The sequence below is a fragment of the Schistocerca cancellata genome, chromosome 4, assembly GCF_023864275.1.
Source record: "Schistocerca cancellata isolate TAMUIC-IGC-003103 chromosome 4, iqSchCanc2.1, whole genome shotgun sequence".
NCBI classification, from domain to species: domain Eukaryota; kingdom Metazoa; phylum Arthropoda; class Insecta; order Orthoptera; family Acrididae; genus Schistocerca; species Schistocerca cancellata.
This window is the reverse complement of record NC_064629.1, coordinates 821,059,710-821,086,501: the sequence shown is the minus strand read 5'-3', so window position 1 is coordinate 821,086,501 and position 26,792 is coordinate 821,059,710. Positions and strand designations below refer to the sequence as shown.

The following is a 26,792-nucleotide window of genomic DNA, read 5'->3' as shown; positions in this document are numbered from 1 at the left end:
TGTGTATCATCCACACCCATATTCAAAGAATTCACCCACAAGAACTGCCTGAAATTCTCTGTAGTGTGTATTTGCTGGTAACAAACAGATTGGACTTTCAGTCTCTGAATTATTAATCAGTGTAATCATTGACATATACCAATATCCATAAACATGTTCTTTGTATCAGAAAATTGAATAACAAACAACCCTGAGGCCAGAAACTGTTTACAATAACCCATTTCGCATTTTCAAAATGAAAGGAAACATAATTGATATCTGAATTAGGCTCTCAGATACACAAGCATATAAAAACAATCCAAAACTATAAATTCACAAATTTTCATTTACGTAAGGACAGTACTGTACCAGCTTTCAAGGAAGAGATAATACATTAAACAAAATACAGAATTACACAACCACAAGCATTTTATTCTTACATGGCATTGATCACTTTATACTGCTATGAAGCTATACAAAATTCCATAAATGGCACACACACAAATGCAACAAAATCTTATTTTTGTTATACTGTGCTACCATTATTGAAGCCATCAGACAGGGACAGATGCCAGAGAAATGTCTCATGAAATTAATGTTGTTTATCAACCACATTGACAAATAGTAACATGAAACATTGAAAATATTATCTTCAGCTAAGAGCAATAAAATATTTGGTGAACCCACATTCAAAGCCCAGTTTAAAGAGGCATAATAATACAATAAACACTTAATAATAATGATACTGAATATAGCATTTAACATGTTTATTTGGGAAACATAGTTATCTATTTTCAACAGTTGACTATGAACCACAGAAAATAAAAGACATTGCTTCACTTCACATTTGAAACAGGTGACTTGGAGGTACATGATGCATTTTTTGATAACTGCAATGTCAGAAACTGTGAGAATTTTATGATTTCTCATTTTTTCTAACATGTGATGAATTTACATAGCCAATGTCGATACTATGTAGAATTATTTCCAGAAACCCTGCTTATTCAAATTTTAGCATTATATTGGCATTTGTGTTAATAGATAAACAGCAGTTCCCAAGTTTGTTCAAATATAGGCTGGGTAAGAAGCAATATTCCTTCCAATCACATGCTACTGCACATCACTAATTTTGTTACAAGCAACTATTTAACAACTGCTCTACACCTGTAGAAGAGATCATTCAAGTGGAAACCTATCACATTGAAAAAGGAGTACTGAAAGAATTTCTTGAGGAAGGAGGAAAGTTTAAAGTCTAAACCAATATAGTGACAAATATGCTGTAGTGGTTGAAAGAACCATAATAAATAGAATACCAACATTGGTAAAACTTTGACTTAATAAGTACAATAGCAATGCATAAAATAACAGCTACCATTGAAATGAATTTATAATGCACATATTTCTGACTTATGGCAAAAAAATATTTTAGTTTTCTATAAATTTCATGTACCTGTGATTCTGCTGTAAGTGTGCTCCATTGTAATGACTTTTACTTCTTCTGCTAGGTGCAGATGGGCTAACTGCTGGCTTGTTTGCTTCTTCCAGATACATCTGGTATTTCTGAAGTTCCTGACGCAGCTTATCCAGCTTGTGACCACTTTCATTCAGTTGACCTTCTATCGACATAGGATCACCTAGTGCTGGGTTCTGTTCATAAACACCTTTCATCTTCATTAGTCCATCCCTGTTGGAAAAAAATTGCTTTTAAAGCTTTAGTTTATGAATATTTGCAGGAGTATTTCACAGTCTCAGTTACAGTTTCACAATTTATTTGAAAACAAACACAAAACTTTTATTTACAGGGGTAAGAAACCTATCACTTGTGAACCGTTTGAAGTAGCTTTCTGCACCAGAATAAATATTTGATATACTGTACACCCAATATAATTTAGAGTTTTATTAAATCTTAAATAAAATTCAGCATTTTAAGATAAAAATTTAAGCAGCTGTAACTCCCTTAGCATTGATACATGGCTGACCTTTAATATAATTAGGAAAACAAGGTGCATTTATAATAATTACGACATAAACACACTGTGTACCCTCATATGAAATTTGACTTCATGTCAGTGTAGGGAAAGCATTCTATAACTATATGTAGTCAATGAACAACAATTATCAGCCCAGAACAGCCCTTCAGGTAGCACAACAAACAACTACATCCATCCCAGTTTAAGCCACTGAAGAACTGGAAGCATATTTATGTGGCAAAAGAGTCCATCCAGTAGGAAATTCGTTGTCAAGATAGCACACTTTCAGTATACATTTAGCCCCATAATCATCATTTACTATTTTGTAGTCATTCATGTAAAATGATTATTGAAATTATGAAGTTGACTGTGATTAAGCATTACAACTGAAGATACATGAGAATAAATCTTAGGTTTAAATGTGGGCAATATTAGTACAGAAAATGGATATAAGAAGAAACAAGTATGTAAGTGTAATGATAAACTCACAATAAGATACCTTGTGTGTGACAATAGGTCCACATACTGCATAAACTGTTGAAAAGACAGCAAACACCTATAGACCAAAAGGGACTACCTCTCTCTCATCTATATATATTTCTGATGCTGCAGTGCTACTGTTCTGAGTAGTAACCTTCACCAGGGTGGGCAATAGATCATGACTGGCAGAGAAGGTTATGATACAGGAGTGTTTTTACAAATAATGATGAAAGGATATATAGAATTATGGAGTCTGAAGCCAAAAGGAGAGGAGGTAGATCACAAAGAAAAAGACTGGGGAGAAAGTTCAGGAGCGAGGATGAGGGGGGGGGGGGGGGGTAGGTGCAGGAGAGAGGATTGGGGGGGAGCAGGTGCAGGAGAGAGGATGGGGGGGGGAGTAGGTGCAGGAGAGAGGATGGGGGGGGAGTAGGTGCAGGAGAGAGGATGGGGGGGGAGTAGGTGCAGGAGAGAGGATGGGGGTGGGGGCAGTAGGTGCAGGAGAGAGGATGGAGGGGCAGTAGGTGCAGGAGAGAGGATGGGGGGGGGGCAGTAGGTGCAGGAGAGAGGATGGGGGGGCAGTAGGTGCAGGAGAGAGGATGGGGGGGCAGTAGGTGCAGGAGAGAGGATGGGGGGGCAGTAGGTGCAGGAGAGAGGATGGGGGGGAGAAGGTGCAGGGAGATGAGGGGGGGAGGGAGAAGGTGCAAGGAGATGAGGGGGGAAGGGAGAATGTGCAGTGCAGGAGAGAGGATTGGGGGGAAGGGAGAACGTGCAGGGAGAGGAGGGGGGAAGGGAGAAGGTGCAGTGCAGGAGAGAGGATGGGGGGAGAGGGAGAAGGTACAGGAGAGAGGAGGGGGGAAAAGGAAGAAGCTGCAGGGGAGAGGGGGGAAAAGGAAGAAGCTGCAGGAGAGAGGGGGGGAAAGGAAGAAGCTGCAGGAGAGAGGGGGGGAAAGGAAGCTGCAGGAGAGAGGGGGGGGAAAGGAAGCTGCAGGAGAGAGGGGGGGGAAAGGAAGCTGCAGGAGAGAGGGGGGGGGGAAAGGAAGCTGCAGGAGAGAGGGGGGGAAAGGAAGCTGCAGGAGAGAGGGGGGGAAAGCAAGCTGCAGGAGAGAGGGGGGGAAAGCAAGCTGCAGGAGAGAGGGGGGGAAAGCAAGCTGCAGGAGAGAGGGGGGGAAAGCAAGCTGCAGGAGAGAGGGGGGGAAAGCAAGCTGCAGGAGAGAGGGGGGGAAAGGAAGCTGCAGGAGAGAGGGGGGGGAAAGGAAGCTGCAGGAGAGAGGGGGGGAAAGGAAGCTGCAGGAGAGAGGGGGGGAAAGGAAGCTGCAGGAGAGGGGGGGGGAAAGGAAGCTGCAGGAGAGAGGGGGGGAAAGGAAGCTGCAGGAGAGGGGGGGGGAAGGAAGCTGCAGGAGAGGGGGGGTAAAGGAAGCTGCAGGAGAGAGGGGGGGAGAAACTGCAGGTGAGAGGCAGGTGGGGGTGGGGGGGGGGAGAAGCTGCAGGAGAGAGGACGGATGAAGATGCAGGAAAGGGATTGTATTGGATTGATGGTGTTAAAAGGATCAAATTTAAAGGTCATCAGTCCCTCCATCCTATGTGGGGCAAGCTGGGAAGTTTCCTCAGAGAGGAAGAACACAGAAGACAAATCCCGATGAACCTGATTGTAACAAAGAATCAATAAAACTACAAAACAGAAGCAAGAAGAAATGTGAGTGGGTAAGAGGGTACAGGTGGGAGAGTTGCTCCACCCAGAAAGCAACTGGGCAACCCAGGGAAATGTATGAGGTGGGAGACACACCCTCTGCATCTGACCAGTATGTTCTTACTCTCCCTTACCACAAGAAAACTAGCAACACAAACAAGTTGATAAAGTCTCAGGAAAGAGAACACCGACAACATGAAAGTAAACCAATGACAGATATAAAGAATAAGAAGAATTAAAAAGTTGGAAAGGGCAGCAATTGATCCAGAGTCAGAGCGGCTGACAAGGTCAGTATTCCCTCCTTAACAGAGAGGAATAGAAACCCAACTTCCCAAGTAAAACTTAAAAGCAGGTAACACACTTTTATGTCATCCACTAGTGCCAGAGACAGCAGGTTAGCAAATTTAAGGTTTCATCACAAGGTGGCCAAATTGTGGCAGTCCAGTAGGGTGTTGGCCACTGTCAAACAGGCAACACACCAACACTGGGGTGGATCCTTATGTCATAGGATGTGGCCCTGTGTCAGCCAAGTGTGGCCAATGTGAAGAGAATGGTAGATTCCCTGTGAGAAACACAAAAGGAAGACTGTGACATGGTCATGGACCCTTTATTGCTCGCAGTGTGTTTGGAGAAACCAGGACACAGCAATTAGTGTTCAGACCTTCAACAATTGAAGGCATAGAGTCCAATGAAGATTCAGTTCCGATACACCTATCTCCTAAGTCAGCATTCTGGTAGCCAACTTGGCAAACTGGTCAGCATAGTAGTTCTCTAACATCCCAACGTGACATGGGGGTCCAGACAAAGACGACCAACCAATGAAGGTCAAAAAGGAGATCCTTGATATTTACAACCAAAGGGTGCCAAGGGTAGCACCAGAGCAAGAACAAACATGACTGAGGGCTCGAGCAATGGGCATCAGTACTGAAGAGAATACACTGTATACATTCAGCAGGGAGTGTATTCACTGCACCTTGCACATGTGTAAGAAAGCCGGTTCGTCCATCGGCCACAGAGCTGTACCACTTTTGATCCTGGAAATGCACCAAGGTCGGCCAGGAACAGGCAACAAAAAACTTTGGACCAAAAGACTCTGATGACAAGTTGAAACACATCCGAGGACATTGTACACAAATGGTGGCATAAGCGGGTGCTCCCTGACAAGAGGTGACAGTGGGGAAAGTTGTTCAGAGCAGAGACAATGTATGTGAACTGCATTCATGACCACAGCCCGTGGTCTTTGTTGTGAGAGGTGGATCTCCCTACCAGAAAAAAAGGACACGTTAGTTTGGATGCTCAGGGGGGCAGCGGATGATTATAGCATAGCTGAGCAGTAGTTTCTGGTGCCTGATCTGTAGTGGAGGGACACCAGCTTTGCCAGTAGGCTGTCCACAGGGCTGGTCTCAAAGGCCCCTTCACAAGTCATACCCCACAATGGTGTACCACATCCAACATCTGCACTGCTGAAGGTGATGTTGAGCCTTGGGATACATTCCCATAATCAAGATAGGACTGGATCAGAGCTTTGGAAAGCCACAAAACTCTAGAGTCGTCTGCACCCCATCTGATGTTATGGAGACAGCAAAGAATATTAAGGTGTGACCAGCATGTTCACACCTTAACAACAACAACAACCAGGCTTTGAAGGCAAGTACCAAAAAGCAACAAAACTCCACCATATAAAGCAATTGGTCATCAAGATACAGATCTGGTAGTGGATGGGCAGTACGATGGTGACAAAACTGCAAGATGCATGTCTTGGTGGCTAAGAACCGGAATCCATGGGTGAGAGACCAGGACTGCACCTGCCGTATGGTACCCTACAGTCAAAATTCAGAAACACCCACACTGGAGGAGTAATAGCAAATGCAGACATTGTCTGCATACAGAGAGGGTGACACTGTAGACTCCACAGCTGCAGGTAGATCATTGCTAGCCACTAGAAATGGGGCACACTCAGTAAGGAGCCCTGCAGTAGGGTAATGAGGATGTGATGGTGCCATATGGTGTCACAAGCCTTTTGTAAGTCAAAGAAGTCATCTATAAGCTGGTCATGCCAGCCAAAAGCTGACCAGATAGCAGACTCCATGCAGACCAAATCGTCAGCAGTAGAACAGCCTTGATGAAAATCACCTTGGGATAGAGTCAAAAGAACCCTGAGAGTCAAGGTACCAACGCAGCTGCCAGCTCACCATACATTCAAGTAACTTGCACATAATGTTAGTGAGACTAATTGTGTAATAACTGTCCATCACTAGGGGGTGTTTACCCTGTTTCTGTACCAGGACAATTACGCTTTCCAGCTACTGAGATGGGAACTCTCCTTCATTCCACATACAGTTGAAAATGACAAAGACAAGACATTGGCAGTCCAAAGATAGGTGTCCAAGCATTTGGCTGTAGATGCAGATTGGCCTTGGAGCAGTGTTATGGCAAAGGGCTATGGCAAATAACTACTCACTAAGCAGAACATTATACGGCTCTAGGTGATGTGTACTGAAAGATAAATGAGTTCACTCCACCCACTATTTGAGGACATGAAATGCAACCTGATAATTCTCAGCTGCAGAGGCTTTAGCACAATGCAGAGCAAATTGTTTGGTGGCAGCATCTCGGTCAGTGTGGCCAACATCATTCATGGAGACACCTGTGGGGGACTGGTGTCCATAGAGGCACTGCCCAAACTGCAAAGGAGGGGTATGCGGTCCGGCAGTATTAACACACCATTCCCAGCAAACTTGTTTCTGTTGTTTTATTAGGTGGTGATCACAGGCAGGGAGCCACTTAGAGGCAAGAAGGTACTCCATCAATGGATGTCACTTATGGCACTGGAGTGCCCACCTGTGATCTCTAACGGCCATGGCATTTCCTAAAGTCTATCTATACACTGTCTTCTGATGGAGGACTGTGGTGGGAGGGGCGGGGGAGGGGGTCAGGGGCGAATCCCAAGGCATAGGGGATCACTAAAGCTGCTCCCGACAAAATGGCTGCAGTTATGCTTTCGTCAACTTCAGCAACACATCCACATGGTGGGGAGCAAAGTGCAACAGCACAGACAAAGGCATCCCAGTAAGCATCATTGAGAGCCATCAGGGTGGACACCCAGCAAGTTATATTGAGGGAGGGACAGGATGATCAGAAAATGATCACTGTCACAAAGATCATCATGGACTCTGCAAAGGGTGGAGGGGAGAAGACCAGCACTGCAAATGGAAAGGTCAATGGCCATATAAGATCCATATGCCACAATGAAATGTGTGGGGGTACTGGTATTAAAAACGGGCCTTAGGGTCACGTGGTGCCATGGGTTATGAGAATCAGCATCAATACACTTGGGTTCTGAAGCAGATTTTGTGTGTGTGTGTGTGTGTGTGTGTGTGTGTGTGTGTGTGTGTGTGTGTGTGTGTGTGAACAGTGGGAGGGAGGGGGGGCGGGGGGGGGGGGGAGGGGAGGGGAATCTCGAGCTACAGGTGCCACCATGAACTCCATCTCGGGTACAGAGACTGAACATGCATGGTCCACTGGCTTGGGAACCACCGGATCCTCCTCCATCTTGGAGGTGGTCTTTTTGTCCCTCCTGTCCTTTAATGGTTTCAATGTTTACGAGGACTTGTCTGCCCTATTTTCAGGAACAAAGGAGGAATGCAAAGACCTACAACCTGTGGCCCCTTGAGCCACTGGCTGGTATCCAGCTGCATATCAGCAGAATCCTGGGAGGGGAGCTTCCCAATCAGTCCTTTCTTGGTGAGACACACCAGAGGAGGGTGTTGCTTCTCTAGCTGGGAGTTGGGGGATCAACGTCCCCGGTGGGTGGGCCTCTCAAATTTGGGATGTGTGAAACAGTAGAAGGTGGACCCCTAACCACCAGGGGAGTGGGTGTAGATGAATACCCCTAGGGGCCCTATGTAGAGGACACAAAGGACAAGGGCACCTGTGCTAGAAAGGACGTCTTTGTAGCCATAGGAATCATCATCATCATACATAAAGTATGCAAGCAAAGAAACACTTCATCTTGGTCTCCTGATACTCAAGACAGCCAAGAGTCTTGTATTCTTGAGTTTTATTTTCTCAATGGAGGACAGTGTAGTTTAGTGAGCAGGAAAAAGGCACTCCATGGAGTTGACACAGATGGGGCAGCAGTACAAGGAGCATTCATGTGCAACTGATGCCTACAATCCCTACAGATAGGGCTGTGCGCTACATTCCAAAGATGTGCTGAAATCTCGTGCATTTGAACCACTGCGTGGGAGGGGAAACATACAGTTTCACATCTCCTTGATACATCATTATCTTAGCCTATTCATGCAGAAACTCACCTCCAAAGGCCAAGATCAAGGCCTCAGTATCAATCCTATTGTGAATTGGTCCCCACGGGACACCATGGAGAACATGCATGCCCCGTCACTCCAAACTGGCACATAACTCATCAACAGTCTGTAAAAGGAAGTCTCAGTGGAAGATGACGTCCTGTACCATACTGAGACTGTTCCGGGGGGAGGGGGCATAATAGTTACAAGAACATCACGAAGCTTGTCACAGATGAACAGTGTCCGCAGCTGAGCAGAGGTGCCATTTTAATCACAACTGAACCACTTCTCATTTTCACAATTGCTGCCGATTCACTAAACCTGTCCTCAACAACAAAGAAAAATGGCTTTGTGGCCAAAAAGAAATCCCCACTGGTTGTACACCAAACTAAGTATTGTGGGGAGTATTTCTCCCCTAGTCTCTCAGCCCTACATTCCCCACCACAGCATAGCCAGTGAAGGAAACATTGCAGGATCATACCTCCCCACACTGTAATAGTTCTTTCCTTCAGAAGAAACTGCTGGGGCCTTGCAGCCACCAGCAGGAGAAAGTTTGAGCTACTTCATTTGCGAGTCATGTGCCTTGGTACCACCCACTCCGAATGTGAACTCTCCACACAGGTGCCGAGGCAACACCACCCTGGCCAATTAGCCATTGCCCAGAGTCCCCATGCCCCAGCCAGGACAGGCACATGCATCGAGTTTACAGCTTGGAAACTAATAGTGCGATCCCTGCATGGTCGAGGGGCTATCGCCATGCAGGTACTTTATGACCACCCCACAACTGGAAGGCTACTGTGTTAAGTATTGGATGTATTATTTTTGCCAGAAAGGAGGGGTACAAAGACAGAAAGGCACAAAAGGTGGAATGTACACAATGTTGGGCAACCTTCCACACGATTTACACTTCCGTAAAATTTGTAATAGGAATGATAGGTCAAACTCAACAATGGGGACCACATAGTGAAGGATGAAAAACTGAATGAAGTACAGGAATGGAGAAAAAAATAGTGTCCAAAATCATAAAGCAAATCCAAACATGATCAGCACCAAGAAGACCACCCAATGGAAAAGCAAAGGGAAAAAAAGAACAGTAGAAGGACAGACTTGCAGCATGGAAAGAGAAGTAGCACTGCAAGGATTGCAGTCCTGTGGTGGCCAAGAACTTACTTCTAAAAAAGATGTTGGCCTCCCGGGGGTGCAGCAGAGGGGAAAAGGTGCAGAAGATTGGAAAAAGGGACAGAGGGAAGAGGGCAGACACTATCACAAATTGACCCAAAAAGGACTGTGGAATGCAGAAGCATAAGATACTCCATCCCTGAATTTTCCCTTCTCCTTTGAGATGGTTCTGTGGCTACTGGAGTTATCTTCTATCACCCTCCTGGTAATCCTTGCCATGTAATCCCCATGAGCAAATAAACCAATATGGTTTGTTTTTTTCTAAACCTGAGCACCAATGTATTAAATACCAGCCCACAGCACTTTCCAATCCTTGAGTGTGCCTCTGAGGCGGTGTACAGTTTATTAGTTGACAGTGAACAATTTACTCTAATTACAAGTAGTAATATGGTGATCCGTCTGTAATTACACAGTGATTTTAGACAATGATTCTTGGGCACAGATGAAATTAAGCTTTGTTTCTACTCAGTGGAATATGTAATACTAACAAGAGAGACAAACTGTCTGCAAGAAGTGAATAAAAATTTGTGAGGTATTTTAAATCATGCCTTTGCTCACTCATTCATTACCCACTGCAACCGAAGAAATTTTCATGACGGATTATGGATTTCCATATTATGTACGTAGAACAACTTTTTAACAAAAAGCACAAGCATTGTGGGAGAACTAGGTTGTAGTTGTGATTGCTGATAATTTTACAGCTGATTTGTTACATCAAAAAATGCTTAGTTATCTGTGGAGGCTCTAAAACAGTGTCAAAGTTTCTTTTCTTATATGATGAGGGTACTAGGAACATCAGAGAACAGGCTTAAGGCCTAATTGTTAAGCATAAACTGACTGTTTAACACAAGATACTAATACATACTCTTGTGTTTAGGCAATGCAAGACACCATTTCTTTTAAGCCCTTATTCACGTATCAAAATAAAAATATCTGTCACCACAAAGTAGGTAAGATAATCTTGGCCTGAATATCATTAACCTACAACACTGAAGTAAACTGTTATGTTTGATCATCTTTTGAAGAGGACATAATTGATATTATGATTTTTGTGATTTATTCATTTTCACTACCTTGCAGCTGTTTCTTGCTGAATTTTTGCTGTTATCTCTTCCACCCTTTGCTGTAGTTTCTTTTTCCTTTGATTTGGTGGCAGATCACTGTAATCCTCCTTATTGTCAGCATTTGCAGAGAAATTGTTCTGTGGAGAGATCAGATAAATTGAGTTCATTATGTACTACATATAAGAACTAATGTGAATGATATTATTTACTTAAATTATAATGTTGGCAATCCCACCAAAAATAATTACAATTGCATTTTTATCATATTATTTAACCAATTTGCATTTTTGGTGAATAAGCTAATATCACAAACAAAATTTTGTTGTCAGAAATGGTTAATCTGTGAAGTCATTGTGTAATTAGCAGTTATTTACTTACACTATCATGAATATACAGGGTGGTGTTATAGTGATTTCTTAGTTCATGTAGTGAATGGCATTTCCTACTGTCTTCACCTATGCAGATATTTCCTCTATTTAGCATCTTCAACAACTATCCATGATAATAAGAATAAATCTCAGTATTTTTATGTATGCAAACCATTTTTGTCATGGGCAGAAACAAATAATACTGGATACAAAATCTGGCACTGTCACAATCTTTCATTGTATGAGACACACAATGTGATAATTTGATTTGACTGCACTAACTTCCCACTACCTCTATAACGTCACACTTGCTTCACTGTTTATGGTTTATTTTTCCACTGTGGAAAAGAAGAACAAAATATTGTCCAAACAACTTAACGATATCTCCATTATGACACTCTACACAGGAGAATTGTTGACTTCCTCGAATTATATGCCACACTCTTATGAAAGCTTCAAATGCATTCTATAGCTAAGAGTATGTTGAACTGAGCATTTACTAACAGATTCACACCTATTTGGTTTTCTGAAATTCTCTCCGAGATCAGTGTTTGTGGAGTTCAGGGGTAAATGGTTAAAATCACAGACAGAAAAAGTTGAGACTGTACTATGTTTCCCCACTAGTTTTTGAAGCAGTCATCATAAATGATGAGAAGTCCATTACTGCTATGGCACAAACAGTCAGTGCAAAGGAAGTATGGCTGTACACAATACAATGAGTCATCAGCAAAGTACGATATGTTGAAAGACCCTGGAAATACCGTTATATGGCTGCCAGTTTGAACAGCACGTTGCAAGGGTTGTTATTCAGGACAAAAATCATATGCATTTAGTCATGAGCTAAGTGTGAGTGATGTTTGTAAAGAAAGAGAAGCTAAACAGCAACTCACACAAGAATGAGAAAGCAATACAATTTCTGAATGAATGAAACATTATGGCAGTACCTGACATTCACTGCAAGGTTTATGAGAAAGAAGTGAGAAACTCTTTGTTTAATCGATGGGTACAAATGTTTCACTGAGGATGTGGTAACGTTAACAGTTAATGATATCACAGAAACCATCAGTGGTATCTAATACATTAAGTCCTCGCCACACGTTTTCCAGACAACATTCAGTGGAAACGACACTCGGATAAGTACTAAACCACAGAAACAAAATTCCCAGCCACTGACGGGAAGCTCTTGGTATCATGACAAAAGATGAAGCTGATATAATACAGAAGACTGTGTGCCTAGCATTTGGGGAAATGCCAGAGTCACTGTTACAGAAAATTCTACACAAAGGTAACATAACCAACATTTCTGTATCATGACAGTGCAAAACCTTCAATGTATAATATGCAATAAAAGGCATGGGATGAATTCCAGTTTTTTAACTTTTCTGTTATTTATGGAACCTATCACCAACCTTCCCCTTCCTTGCCAAAGTATCTTCCAAAATTAGTCTTAGATTTTAATTTCATTCCATCTTATTTCCTCCCCTCTACCAGACTCTTGACTCCATTGTCACCACTTTAAACCTTTTTCCTCTTGTCTCCACCACCATCCTGAGTGATTCCCTCTCCCCATCTCCTTCTCCATTGTTTGCCTCCTCAACCCACGTATCTCTGCCTCTCTTCACGCCAACTGTCTTGTTTTCTCCATCACTAACAAACTGCTTGCACACACTGTTATTTGCTTTTTCCTCCCTCCTGCATAATTTTCATTTTCTCATTCCAAAACTGGAATTTTAATGTTGAATAATCAGGATCTCTGCTGGATGACTGCATTGTTCTTGCACGATATTTTGATGGCGTAATTTGCTGTCTTCTTCAGGCACTACCCTACCGAAGAAAGTGAGTTATGCCATCAAAATATCATGCGAGAACGATTCGAACATCCAGCAGAGATCCCAAATTACATCAGAATTTTCAAATTCTCTTACTCTTTTGTCCAGCTTTGGCAAACATCAACCTCCTCCTCCTCCTCTGCAGTCCCTAGTGCTCTTTACCACATACCTCAACATCTTGTATTGTTTACAACAGTTGTAATGCAGTCACAGAAGAGTTCTTTTTAGATTGTTCCTTCATGATTCAGTTATGAAAGTAAGACCTTGTACGTTATTTGAATTACTGCACATTATACACCCTTGATGTCTTACTGTCATTATCAGACCCTTTCCTCATGGTAAGTAAAACTAATCAGTATGTGAATCACTGTAGCCTCCCTTCTGTTATATTTTTGTCAATTCTTAATCGAAACAGTTTTCTTTGGGACAATCGGCCATTGGTAATGGAAGGTTAACAGAGATAAGGTGCTTAGTAAGAAACCTGATCTAGATGCCTAAAACAAAAATCCCTATTTTTCTTTGCAAATATTAAATTTCTTAATTTTTAGGTGAAAAAGATTGCTTTGAAATGATACCAGTTCATATCATTTAGTTTTCCCAGATTCTCTGTTAAAAATACACTTTTTCTTGGGTGAAACTACACTCTTTCTCCAGATGAAAATACACTATACCACTGGGGAAAGTACATTTTTTTCTGTGTTAAGTGACAATATAATTTCCCATGGAGCTGTGAAACTTAACTATCCTTTGATTGGTGAAGATTTTATACATCAGCATAGAACTTCCTGGTACTTTAGGAAATGAAACCAAGCAAAAAACAATGTGTTTTGGAAAGATCTTTGATGCATGGCAACATTTACACTGTGTATTTTTGTATTACGAAAGTACATACAAATTCCACCAACTACAGCACAGTAGCTTATGACAGTGCCTGTCAGCCGATCATAGCTCATGTGACAATCTCTAGCCAATGACAGCGGATGTTCAGAGCATAGGACTCATTATGTACACAGCAAATATCAACATCTTTGTTAAGTAGAGTGAACATCCAAATATGAAAGTTAATGGTTTAAATTAATATATTATTATTATCTTGTTTATGTTTTATTCTGCAGTATTATTTGGGCTAAAGTAAAATTCTTCATTATAGTATAAGTTGTTACCAGTCAAAATTACAAAAATTTAACTGAAAACTAAAACAAAGGAAAATTCCAAGAGTTCTAAAACACTCCAGGAGTTCTAAAACACTCCAGGAGTTCTAAAACACTCCAGGAGTTCTAAAACACTCCAGGAGTTCTAAAACACTCCAGGAGTTCTAAAACACTCCAGGAGTTCTAAAACACTCCAGGAGTTCTAAAACACTCCAGGAGTTCTAAAACACTCCAGGAGTTCTAAAACACTCCAGGAGTTCTAAAACACTCCAGGAGTTCTAAAACACTCCAGGAGTTCTAAAACACTCCAGGAGTTCTAAAACACTCCAGGAGTTCTAAAACACTCCAGGAGTTCTAAAACACTCCAGGAGTTCTAAAACACTCCAGGAGTTCTAAAACACTCCAGGAGTTCTAAAACACTCCAGGAGTTCTAAAACACTCCAGGAGTTCTAAAACACTCCAGGAGTTCTAAAACACTCCAGGAGTTCTAAAACACTCCAGGAGTTCTAAAACACTCCAGGAGTTCTAAAACACTCCAGGAGTTCTAAAACACTCCAGGAGTTCTAAAACACTCCAGGAGTTCTAAAACACTCCAGGAGTTCTAAAAAAAATCCCAAGTTTTTCTCAGATTTCCCTGCTGTCCCTGGGCATATACACCCTGCAAACTAGGTTCGAGCTCTGGTCAATCTGAGGACTTTTATCTGTCAATTTGTTCAGCTATGCCAATGTTTTTGTGCCGTGAAAAATGCCGAGTTGCACCATGGTTCAGAATCCTCATTAAACTGTATGTCTGTCTATAAATGGCTGGGTAATTCAGTTCAAAAATGAGAGGAAGGCAACTCCTTACCACCTCTAATAGGACCCTTTCCAGAAAAGCATTTCTATGTTGAAATCAACCTTCACGTTGATGACAGCTTTACTTTAAGCAAAACATTTACTAACAATGGCTAGATCCAACCATGCTCATATTAGCAGTTAAATTTAGTTCCACTTTCACAATGAAGTTTGCCACTGCACTATTGCTTTTCCAAATTCAATGGTCACACTACAACAGTTGATAGCGGCTTTAATAATTATTCAAACAACAATGTGCTCACCAATGGATGTTACTGACTGATGATACTGATTTATCTATTCATTTTGTATGGAATTACACACACACCCCCACAAATAAACCAATTGCCCTATGATTTAAAAGAAAATTTTCAAACGTAAATTTTATCAACATTTGCAGACTGTTCATATATTCTGGGTACAATTCAACTTCATTCCACTCAGAAACTGAACAGCAACTGCCCTTGTCTCATGTAAAGGGGCATGAATGGTAGCACTTTAGCACTGTTGAATGAAACAGAAAGACAATGCCTCCTGCTGCAAAAGGTGCACTAAGCTCCGAATGTTCAAGAGAACCAACAATACTTAAGGTGCATGGCTGACTATCTGTAAGTTGTACTCCTATTGACAGTAGACATACACCGAGACACTTCAGTTTTGTAATTAAAACTGCCTACATCATATTCAGTATCCAACTCCATAGCTTACAATTTCAGATACAGTAGAAAAATTACAAGAACATCCATCAGCTAAAGATATAAATAATACTACTAGAGTTACACCATGCTGGAAATTATATAGTCACAAAGTTTCAGAGTGTTCAAGCAATTGCAGTTTGCAATGTGATAGCATGAATGTGTCAATTGAAGTAAAAGGAAAAAAAAAAAACAAAAAACAAAGGAAATTCTTGCCCCCATGAGTGTATTTACATTTTAAAATGGGATACTTTAGCATTTGATTTCCAAAGAGCATAGGTGTATGGTAAACAGCAGAAATACAACAACCAGTGTGAAAGACTCGCATCCAAAATGCAGATCATAAAGAGTGAAGAAGTAATAGCACTAATTAGAAATGATTTTTATTTGTTCCTTGACAGCACACTTTTATAATACTTTGCAAAAGAAAAAAAAAACTTTATAATGTCACAAATGTCCAATTACTGGCAGCAATTCTGTACATTAAAATCAATCAAAAGTACATTTTAGTTAGTACCAGTAAACATGCAGCTGTTAAAACATAAAAAGCAAATATTTCTATTCTTTAGATAAATTACTACACCATGAGAGAAATAATTAATGAAAGGTCGTAGTGAACTGAAAATAATGTAACATTTACTTGGCTGACTTTTTAGTTTTGCACACAGTTTGAATTGGCTAGGATGCTTCCCACATGTCTTAGTTAGTAGAAGTTTCTTTGACAATGCAAACTTCATTAGAAAATCAAGTTTCCTTTTCACAAAGGTGTGTATTAATCACCTACATTATAATGAAATTTTCAAAATACTTGTAAAAAATGTAACACTATGTGTACTTACATGTTTTCAATAAGTATGTAGACTGAGATAAGAAATGACACCATGTGAAGTGCTGTTGCAAATTAATTGCATTTTCCTTTTGTGTACTTTGGGAAATAATACTACCCAAAAAGGTTACCAATACAGCACAAGTGGTATGTGTTGCCCTGCTTTTATAAGCATGGTCTTTTTATTACAGTTCTTTACTGAAATCTAGTATAAACAGTATAAAAAGTGATTTCTATGTGGGCCAGATCTTGCTCTTATCTTCAAAATAAGTTGGTAGAATCACAAAGAATTGAGAAAACTCTCATGCAACTATCCCACACCTAATGAGAAGTATGCTCATGACATTGCTTATGAAGTCATTCTGAATCATTGTTCACAATGTGCAGTGAAATTATGAGCTGTCACAGTATCTACAACACTGTGCTACAATGAAAATCATGACTGATTAAGTGGAAAAAGTATACTATTGACAGCACAGAATTCGTGCATTTGTAAATGAATTCAAAACTCTTCTAATCTACAAAGCACAAAGGCCAAATCCTAATAACGTGGGCAGGGTGCAACGATATGTCACCATCCTTATTTTGAATTTCTCTCTCCAAGAAAACGACAGAAATGTATCAGAGGGCACTTCCAGCAAATTGTTAATATTTAAAGTAAGTGAAAACCTTCTCCTGATTATGATCAGGGCTTATCTCATAGATCTACATATTTACCTCAATTATTTGTGCTAAGAGAATATCATCACAAACACAATCTTTAACTTGGGATATTTACTAGTGACGCAGCTGAACTGCCATTTAATATTATGAATTGTTAAGCTCAACTGCTGTCTGCCTGAAGGCCAAGTGGAACAGTATATAAAGAGACACTATGAGAGAAAGAGTTTGAATTTAGGGAGCATCACAAAATTTTAAACGATACTGGACAAACCTTTAAAATCTGAACATTTGTTTACTCCACTCGAAGGATGTCTGGAATACATTGTAATTTGCAGCTTATTTTAAGACTGACTGTAACCAGTCATTAAACAATGAACACCATGTTGCAATTACAGCTGGGGGTCATACACTATGTGATCAAAAGTACCCGGACACCTGGGTGAAAATGACTTGCAAGTTTATGGTGCCCTCCAAGGTAATGCTGGAATTCAGTATGGTGTTGGCCCACCCTTAGCCTTGATGAAAGCTTCCACTCTTGCAAGCATACATTCAATCATGTGCTGGGAGGTTTTTAGGGGAATGGCAGCCCATTCTTCATGGAGTGCTGCACTGACGAAAGGTATTGATGTCAGTCAGTGAGGACTGGCACAAAGTCGACATTCCAAAACATCCCAAAGGTGTTCTATATGATTCAGGTCAGAACTCTGTGCAGGCCAGTCCATTACAGGGATGTTATTGTCATGTAACCACTCCTCCACAGGCAGGCATTATGAACAGATGCTCGATCGTGTTGAAAGACGCAATCGTCATCTCCGAATAGCTGTTCATCAATGGGAAGCCATCGGATCGCCACATTGTGTACCATGATTTGTCACTCCACAAAAGGTTTTTTCACTGTTCAACCATCCACTGTTTATGCTCCTCACACCAAGCGAGGTGTCATTTGGCATTTACCGATGTGATGAGTGGCATATGAGCAGCTGCTCAACCATGAAATCCAAGTTTTCTCACCTCCCACCTACCTGTCATATTACTCACAGTGGATCCTGATGCAGTTTGAAATTCCTGTATGATGGTCTGGATAGATGTCTACCTATTACACATTATGACCCTCTTCAACTGTCAGCATCTCTGCCACTCAACAGACGAGGTAGCCTGTTCGCTTTTGTGCTGTATGTGTGCCTTCACGTTTCCACTTCACTATCACACTGGAAACAGTGGACCTAGGGATGTTTAGGAGTGTGGAAATCTCACGTACAGATATATGACACCAGTGACATCCAATCACCTGACATGTTCATGTTCAAAGACCATGAGTTCTGCGGAGCACCCCATTCTGCTCGCTCACAATGTCTAGTGACTACTGTGGTCACTGATACGGAGTACCTGACGGAACAATGCACGTAATATGAAAAACATAGGTTTTTGGGGGTGTCTGGATACTTTTGATCACATAGATTACGATAAATGAATGTACAAAAGCAATAGCATCTCCTACATTTTATGTATATATGTAGGCCTCCCTTAAGTCCATGCCACTGAAAAACCTATTTCCATTTCAAAAATGCAGACCATGAATTTATGCATAGGTACACAAACATGTAATGCACTTCATAGAGCAAGTATAAAACCATAATTTTTTACAAGCATAGACTATAACATAACTAAGATGAAAAAGGTTAGTCAAACACAAAGCAAAAGTGTTGCCTGAAAAGCAAAAGAGGTTAGCAGACACAGCTGTTGTACATAATTATTCAAATGTCATTACTCTACAGTTAACAACCTTTTGAAATATAACTGTCTTTAATATCTGATACCAGAAGTAAATGAAAATGCAAATTATTTTATCACTGTACAACCATTGTCCACAAACAATAGACAAAATAAAATTAAGCACACAAAGCTCTGTGAAACTACAATTAAACAAGACATCAAGCCAGCATGACAATATGATCCAAATTGTGCGCATCATTCGTCATGCTACGTACCAGCATAATTTCGATGTATCTGAATAATTATATGCACAAATAAATGAAGTATTAAAGATATCCAATAGGCATTGTTCTACAGATACTCAATAACAAAATGTAAAGCTATGTTGTAGCAATTATTCCCACATGATGGCAATACCTTAGATCAAATTCTACATCTGGTTTTAAATTGTGCCATAGTTGTTTCACAGTTGACACAACAATGCCAATAGCAACCAGACAGGCAAAAAATTAAAAGTTCTTTCAAAATCTTACTATTTCTAACACACCAGTAGTTTAAATAGTTAAATGTATTGCTGGTATCCCAAAATGCAACAGTATTTCTCTTAATTCACATTTTCAGAAAATAATTTACGTAGAAAGAACAGGACAAAATTGAAACCATTTTATCTAAATTTACATAAACATCTTTGGTAAACTGCATCTCTTAATTTTGAAACAGGCGCCTTAGGCAGCAGAACTTATCGTGGCACTGTAGAACATGGAGTGTAAGATATTACTGCTGTTGTTTAAGCCATGTGTATTAGCTTCTTGCGTATGACTACACGATTATGGCAAATTAACAAATTGAGGACAAACGTGAGGGGAAGCCTACAAATCACTTCATACGAACCACAAGCTAACAACTTCACATATTAGCAAACCAAAGAAGCATGCTGCAAACATCATGCCACAAGACATTCAGTACCAAGACACAGCACAGGAAGTGTCACTGCCTCAATACTTACTGAAATGGCATGATGTCCAAGGCAACCAGTCACCAAAGAAAGAACATACAGGAAAGAAAAAGAAAAATAAACAAATTAATTAAAATTAAGTCTAATGTTCATGGAAAAATTACTTTCTTCTCATCATCTACAACTCTGATGAGAATGTGTGAAAAGAATGCCATGATACATGCAGCTAAAATGCTGCTTAGTTATCACAGATACACAATACTAGAAAAGACACCAAAGAAAACATTTCTCACAACAGATAATTCACATTATAGTGGTCTAAAATGAAATGATGCAGAAGAGTCCATACTACCAAAGTCATGGGTATTTCACAGTACTATATCCACTTAGCATTTCTGTCTATTGAAAACTGCCTAATATCATGCAGCATACTTCATCTGTCACACAGTTTTGAATCTACTTCTAGGCAGGTAAATGAATGCACACATTAATCCATGCATATGGTAATTATCAAAAATATGTCATGAATCTAATAGCAGAAACTAAAACCTACCTTGTGGTCTTTCTATGCTGTTTAACAAATATCTAAGGCACTAATCGAGGACACTAACCCCAAGCAAACTAAAATATCTTTATACAGCTCAGCATGATGGCAACAACAAATTGAAACAATTTCACATTGCACGTCTAGCCACAGATTGTGCATGAATTGTAAATTTGCACTAAATTTTTATTTTATTTTTTACTCGAATTCGATCAACATTCAACTTCAACAAAACAAACTTGTCACATAACCTTAATAAATCCTTATTGATGTAACCAAATTTCTGTTACACCACTCATCTCAATCACTTTGCAAACTGGGAGCATAATTATAACATTATCCTGTTTTCCTTTACTACAATATTCACACTAATACATCTTACCCATTAAAAAAAAATCATAATAATAAGTCACCTTTATCACAAACCTGAGAAACAACAACATGAACCATAAAACTAATACTATCCATTTGACCTCAAATACGAAAACAATGAACAGTGCAATAGGATGCTTCTGCACCATAGCACACACTAAAAAAATTCGGATTAAGCAATGTTTTGCCAAACAATAATGATATTACGTTTGTCTGATGCTTTTGATAATCTGTCTCTCTGATGTTTATTGTGGAACTGTTTTCATAATCTGCTCTGTATAAGAAGATATTTTATTGTACTTAACCATGGTACATATCATAGTCCTCAGACCCTGTTCTGATGCTGGAATGAAGATCCCTTATCCATATATTTAAAGCCTTTTGACAAATACATTTCATATTTTTCTTTATAATGTACTATAACTTTCATACCAGTATCAGGAAAGCATTTACAAATGACACTGCACTCACAGCAAAATTCAAATGTGGGTTAAAATGAAAAGAAATTTTTTTGAAAGAAAGAACATCGAATAAAACATCTATTAAATTAATCATACTGAACAACACTATCATTACAAGAAAACTGTTATTGCAAAGAGCATAATAGTTCTTTCTCCTAACTGACATGATGCATGAAAATATTACTTGCGGAAATAATTCTTGACGACTTGCACGTCAAATGAAGAGGAAGCACAAAACGTTCAACACTTAATTCAAGCACATGCTATGTAGACAATTTGTAGAAAATAAAAGAATGTTTCTGCAAATCTGTAACAACGAAATTCCAAATATACTTGATATACAGAGAGATTTCCAGGACAGACAGACAGACATTTACTAAACATTTTTGGTAATTAACAGTGCAACCAAAGCAACTGTATAAAGTGGAACAAATGAAATATGCATCCAGTAGCAGCATATATTTATGGTTTTGATAGCCAGGGAGCAGAAAAAGTAGTAGCAGGTGCAGAATAGCATTATTTGAATGAAGTAGCTGGAATATTACAAGAAAGCTTACTGGGAACTAGAGGAACAAAAAGGTGAAATACCAGTAAAGTAACTGACAAAATGGCTTACAGTTTTCATACACAACTTGAAACAGACAGGATTAAAGGATGTACCACGGGATATCTGCAACAGAGTTATGACGACACAAATGTCTTAGTTCATCCATATTACACTGGCAATGTAGCTAGTTAGGTAGCCCACTTAATTATGGACACTGTCCTTCAGGTGGGTTTCTTGTTTCTTTTTCCTTTTTTTTTACTTTTACCTTGAAAACTATACAAAAAAAACAGTGCACAGGGTGCCAACAACATTTTTGAAATTCAATTACTTCTACAGGGATAAAAGGTAAACATTTTTCAGCAAACAACTCATGGTCTGAAATAAGGAATCTACTATAATAAGACACATTTCATTGTTGTGCTTGTAACTGTGAACTTTTCACATAGTGACTCAGTTAAGCAATACACAACAGAACAGTTCAGCGAACCAGACTCGGTTTGGCCTCTGTAATAAATTAATCAAGTGTTGAAGAGTGCATCTCCCACAGGACTAAAACAATTAAAAATGACAATGTATCTATGCGCATGTCATTGCATAAGCTGTAGTCCATCAACTATGAGGATTTCTGCTTCCCTCAGTCAGCAATCTACACACAGGTAGTAATGCTATACACCCCCCCTCTCTCCCTCCCTCAACCCCCCCCCTCCCATCTCTACACAATACAGCCACATATCAATAAATTTAAACAAATTTTATAAACATGGAATCATTCTCTTTTTGACTCAAGTTCATTTTAAAATCAAATAGTGGTTCATGTTCTTTAAATCTGGCACATACTGCCATCTGAATAAATGTAAAGACAGCTATTGAAGGATATTAAGCCAAACATTTTAAAGCATTTTTACATAATCTCTCATTCCTTATAGTGCATTTCTTCAATAAAAAAAAAATTACCCATATCACAAACTATAACCTCTCCAAATTTGGAAACTTTGTTTAAAACAAGAGTACCACACTTTTAACAGGACCAAATCGGCTGACTAACTCCATACTTTTCACAAATTATGCATAATTTCTCAATAAAAAGCAATAAAAGATTAAAATAAAGGTGTCTTAAAATGACACTCAAATTTGTGCAGTATTTTTTTTCCATTTTATTCATGAAGTAAAACACTGAAAATAGTTATCAGCCTCTTTTTGGTAACAAATTATTCAACACACAAACTACTTGATTTCCTTGTTTTGCATTCTTACTGTCTAAATACATTTAGTTTATAAAAATCGGACACCTCTCAAAACCTCTGAAATCATTCACAATGTTGATTAAGCTCATGGAACGCAGATAAAAACATCAGATCTATATTAACATAATCCAGAAAAGTTTTAATAATAAGCACTAAAATTGGAATATTGTAATAATAGTTGGATTTGAAACAGAAAGAGGAAAAAGAGGTACATTCTTTTACCTATCAGGCACCTTACTACAGCAAGACTGAATAATATGAGAGACTAAAACAAAATGCCTTTTTTTTTTTGATTGGTCATAATTCTCCATACCTAAATACTTTCGTCAGAAAGAAGTCACAACTACAATATAGTGAAAAGGAACACTTTTCAAAGAAGAATCCAGTTGTCATTAACAAATCTATGTACCACCCATACACTAAGCTTTCCTTTTCTACAGCAACTTTGGTTTTCTTAGCTATGAGCTTAATTCAAAAGGTAAAAACTGAAGGATTATGAAGATGCTGCAAAGGAATATCTACTTACCATTTCAGTTTCTGCTAACCCTGGTTCATCGCAAACTGTACCAGAGAATTAAACAGATCGAACATGTTATCAGTTCCACGCCCTGCCTTAAGGTTTCAACCATAACAAAACCATTGATCAGTGCCCAGGGGGAACCTTGTGGAGGTAGTGCAGCTGAAGCATACATGTAGTGAGTGTGGACAAAAGGCCTGAGAAGGCAGATCTACTTACTGTCAACACTAGGTTAATGGGAGTTCCCAGCCAGTACCCATGGTATTCTTGTCAGAGAGATTTCCCTCACCCTATGTAACAAGGTGCTACGAGTGTACACACACATGTTAGAGTGGGTGCTGCACAGACAATTTTAGGGGAAAATTTATGCTGTCTGCCCATGAGCTTGGTCATGGCATCAAACAGCCACTAAAATAACATACTGCATTTGTTAGTGAGCTGGCATGTCAAATTACTGTCCCAATAGAGGTTCCATTATCTACTTTTTATTTTAACAACAGAAGCAGGGTACACAAAAATGGTAACAATGAAGATGATCTTTTAAGGTACAGATATCAATCCGACAGTTAGTCTAATTTCAGCAATAGATAAAGAGATGCAGCACACACTTTTCCCCTCCCACACCTGCTTCTCTTAACTACATTTATTTACTTTCTGGCTGAGATAGCATTATGTACAGTACAGAATGTTGACTGCTGAGAATATGGGCCAGCATAGGGCACACACCCATGAAAGTGTGTAAGTGTCAGACTGAAGAGTGCATGTCAAATGACAGAAATTAACATCAGATTTTGCTTATATAATGCATACACCAAGCCCTGATATGAAGAGTACACTCAAAAATAAATAAAAATGTGGGAAGGGAGACAGAAATTCTTTAGAAACAAAGATGAAGATATTGATGTATTACATATATCCCATAAATGTGACTGTGGAAGATGTGACAGAAAATCATATGGAGGGCTATTTTTAGTAGCTTCATGCAATCTATTGGGCATTTTTCCTTATTGTTCCTTTTCTTTCTTTCTTTCTTTCTTTCTTTCTTTCTTTCTCTTTCTTTCTTTCGCAATGAATGAATTAGGAATGTTCATAATATGATGTTAAGATCACAAATTCTGAGGCAGCAATTTGTTTTAATACATTGCAATACACAGAAATTTTGGTTACTGTTTGAAGTTTTCAGGCTACTGTTCTACAGGGTGTTACAAAAAGGTATGGCCAAACTTTCAGGAAACATTCCTCACACACAAATAAAGAAAAGATTATATGTGGACATGTGTCCGGAAACGCTTAATTTCCATGTTAGAGCTCATTTTAGTTTCGTCAGTATGTACTGTACTTCCTCGATTCACCGCCAGTTGGCCCAATTGAAGGAAGGTAATGTTGACTTCGGTGCTTGTGTTGACATGCGACTCATTGTTTGGGCAAACATTGTTGGTGATGTCTTGTTTGGGCCCCATGTTCTTCCACCTACGCTCAATGGAGCACGTTATCATGATTTCATATGGGATACTCTACCTGTGTTGCAAGAACATGTGCCTTTACAAGTACAACACAACATGTGGTTCATGCACGATGGAACTCCTGCACATTTCAGTCGAAGTGTTCATACGCTTCTAAACAACAGATTGGGTGACCGATGGATTGGTAGAGGCGGACCAATTCCATGGCCTCCACGCTCTCCTGACCTCAACCCTCTTGACTTTCATTTATGGGGGCATTTGAAAGCTCTTGTCTACGCAACCCCGGTACCAAATGTAGAGACTCTTCGTGTTTGTATTGGGGACGGCTGTGATACAATACGCCATTCTCCAGGGCTGCATCAGCGCATCAGGGATTCCATGCGACGGAGGGTGGATGTATGTATCCTCGCTAAAGGAGGACATTTTGAACATTTCCTGTAACGAAGTGTTTGAAGTCACGCTGGTACATTCTGTTGCTGTGTGTTTCCATTCCATGATTAATGTGATTTGAAGAGAAGTAATAAAATGAGCTCTAACATGGAAAGTAAGCGTTTCCGGACACATGTCCACATAACATATTTTCTTTCTTTGTGTGTGAGGAATGTTTCCTGAAAGTTTGGCCGTACCTTTTTGTAACACCCTGTATAACATATAGTTTTAACTCCATCTAAATGTACTGGAAGGTAAGTGCAGCAGTGTGGAATTACAGCTAGAACGCTGTTCCATTTTCCTTTTAACTATAGCTATCATGTTTTCACAATACATTAATGGGAGCTTCTGAAACTTAGGAGCTCATACAGAGGGTTATTGCAGCCAGCTTTTATAAAGTAAGAGTTCATAATGGAGATTACTACTAAAAGCGGAGATAGTGAAAATGATTCATTGTTTAACTGTCTGACGAATAATTCTGACACACTACAAATTGTAACTACAGGCCAAATTTTGTTTGAGGGTGATTTTTGACAGACACTAAGAAGCACTGAAAAATAGCTATGGCATTGGAGACAATGGATGCAGAAGGTATTTTTCAGTCTAGTAATAGGTTCATCTGTGGGCAGTTGACTACAACAGGTACAGTAGCATGTGGAATTGAGTACTGATGTGAACTTTGTGAAACTAGAATGATGGGTGGGCCATGGTGAAGAAGTTTGCATTGGTAGTGGGGGAAAAGTGTCACCGAGTATACAAATCAGAGAGGTAATTGTTGGTAGAAGTGAGAATCAATACAGTTGTCGTAACAGCTGGTAAATCAGGAAAATATTTTAAATATTTTCAGTAACTGCAACCAAATCACAGTATCATCTTTCAGTTGGAGTGGACCTTCAACGTCTAAAAATCTTATCTTAAAGGGCATGGGTATCAGAATATCACACAGCTGTGGACTTTCTTAATGGGAACCACTGCATATTTTAAGAATTCCAAGATTTCCAGGTTTGCAACCCCCTGCCCTTTTTATGTGACAATAGATTCATTAATTTTATTTATTCTGTTTTCAGGAGGAGAAAGTGGAATCTAGAAGTGGTTAACAGCTATCAGTGGTATATCATGCTCCAGAATACAGAATAAATTCTGCGAAGAAACTGTTGATCTATTATTGGTTGCAGCAAGGAAACTAACAGCTGTGCTGAAGGAAACAATCCTGTATCAGGCAGTAAAGACTGTTTCACACTGGGGTAAATTTTTCACATTTTAATTTGTACAAAAGATACTAAAAAGTTTGTTAGTTCTGAGGTTCCATATAGACAATTTAATTGTGTATATTTAAATTTGTACATATATGCAATGTAATCTAAGCCTTAGCTATTACTATTCCAGTCAAAACCTCCATTTTTTTACTGTCTAGTCTGCTACAACTGTCATTTGCAACACATGACACACTATCATAACCATATGGTTCACAGAAGCTCAGATGAGTAATAACAACACTGCTCCCCTTCTTCATTG

General features: G+C 39.6%; 1 protein-coding gene across 5 annotated transcripts in view; it reads right to left on the bottom strand.

Annotated features, from left to right (window-relative positions):
* The window catches only part of LOC126184844 (formin-binding protein 1-like), a 368,779-nt gene that overhangs the window by 30,844 nt on the left and 311,143 nt on the right, over positions 1 to 26,792 (bottom strand). For 4 of the 5 annotated variants that reach the window (XM_049927454.1, XM_049927455.1, XM_049927458.1 and 1 more), the window contains exons 8-9: positions 10,676 to 10,803; positions 1,430 to 1,663 (exon numbers count right to left, since the gene is read on the bottom strand). In XM_049927454.1, the coding sequence (XP_049783411.1) occupies positions 1,430 to 1,663; positions 10,676 to 10,803 (362 nt within the window). The remainder of the gene's footprint in view (positions 1 to 1,429; positions 1,664 to 10,675; positions 10,804 to 26,792) is intronic. The other variant, XM_049927457.1, reaches the window with a different exon arrangement.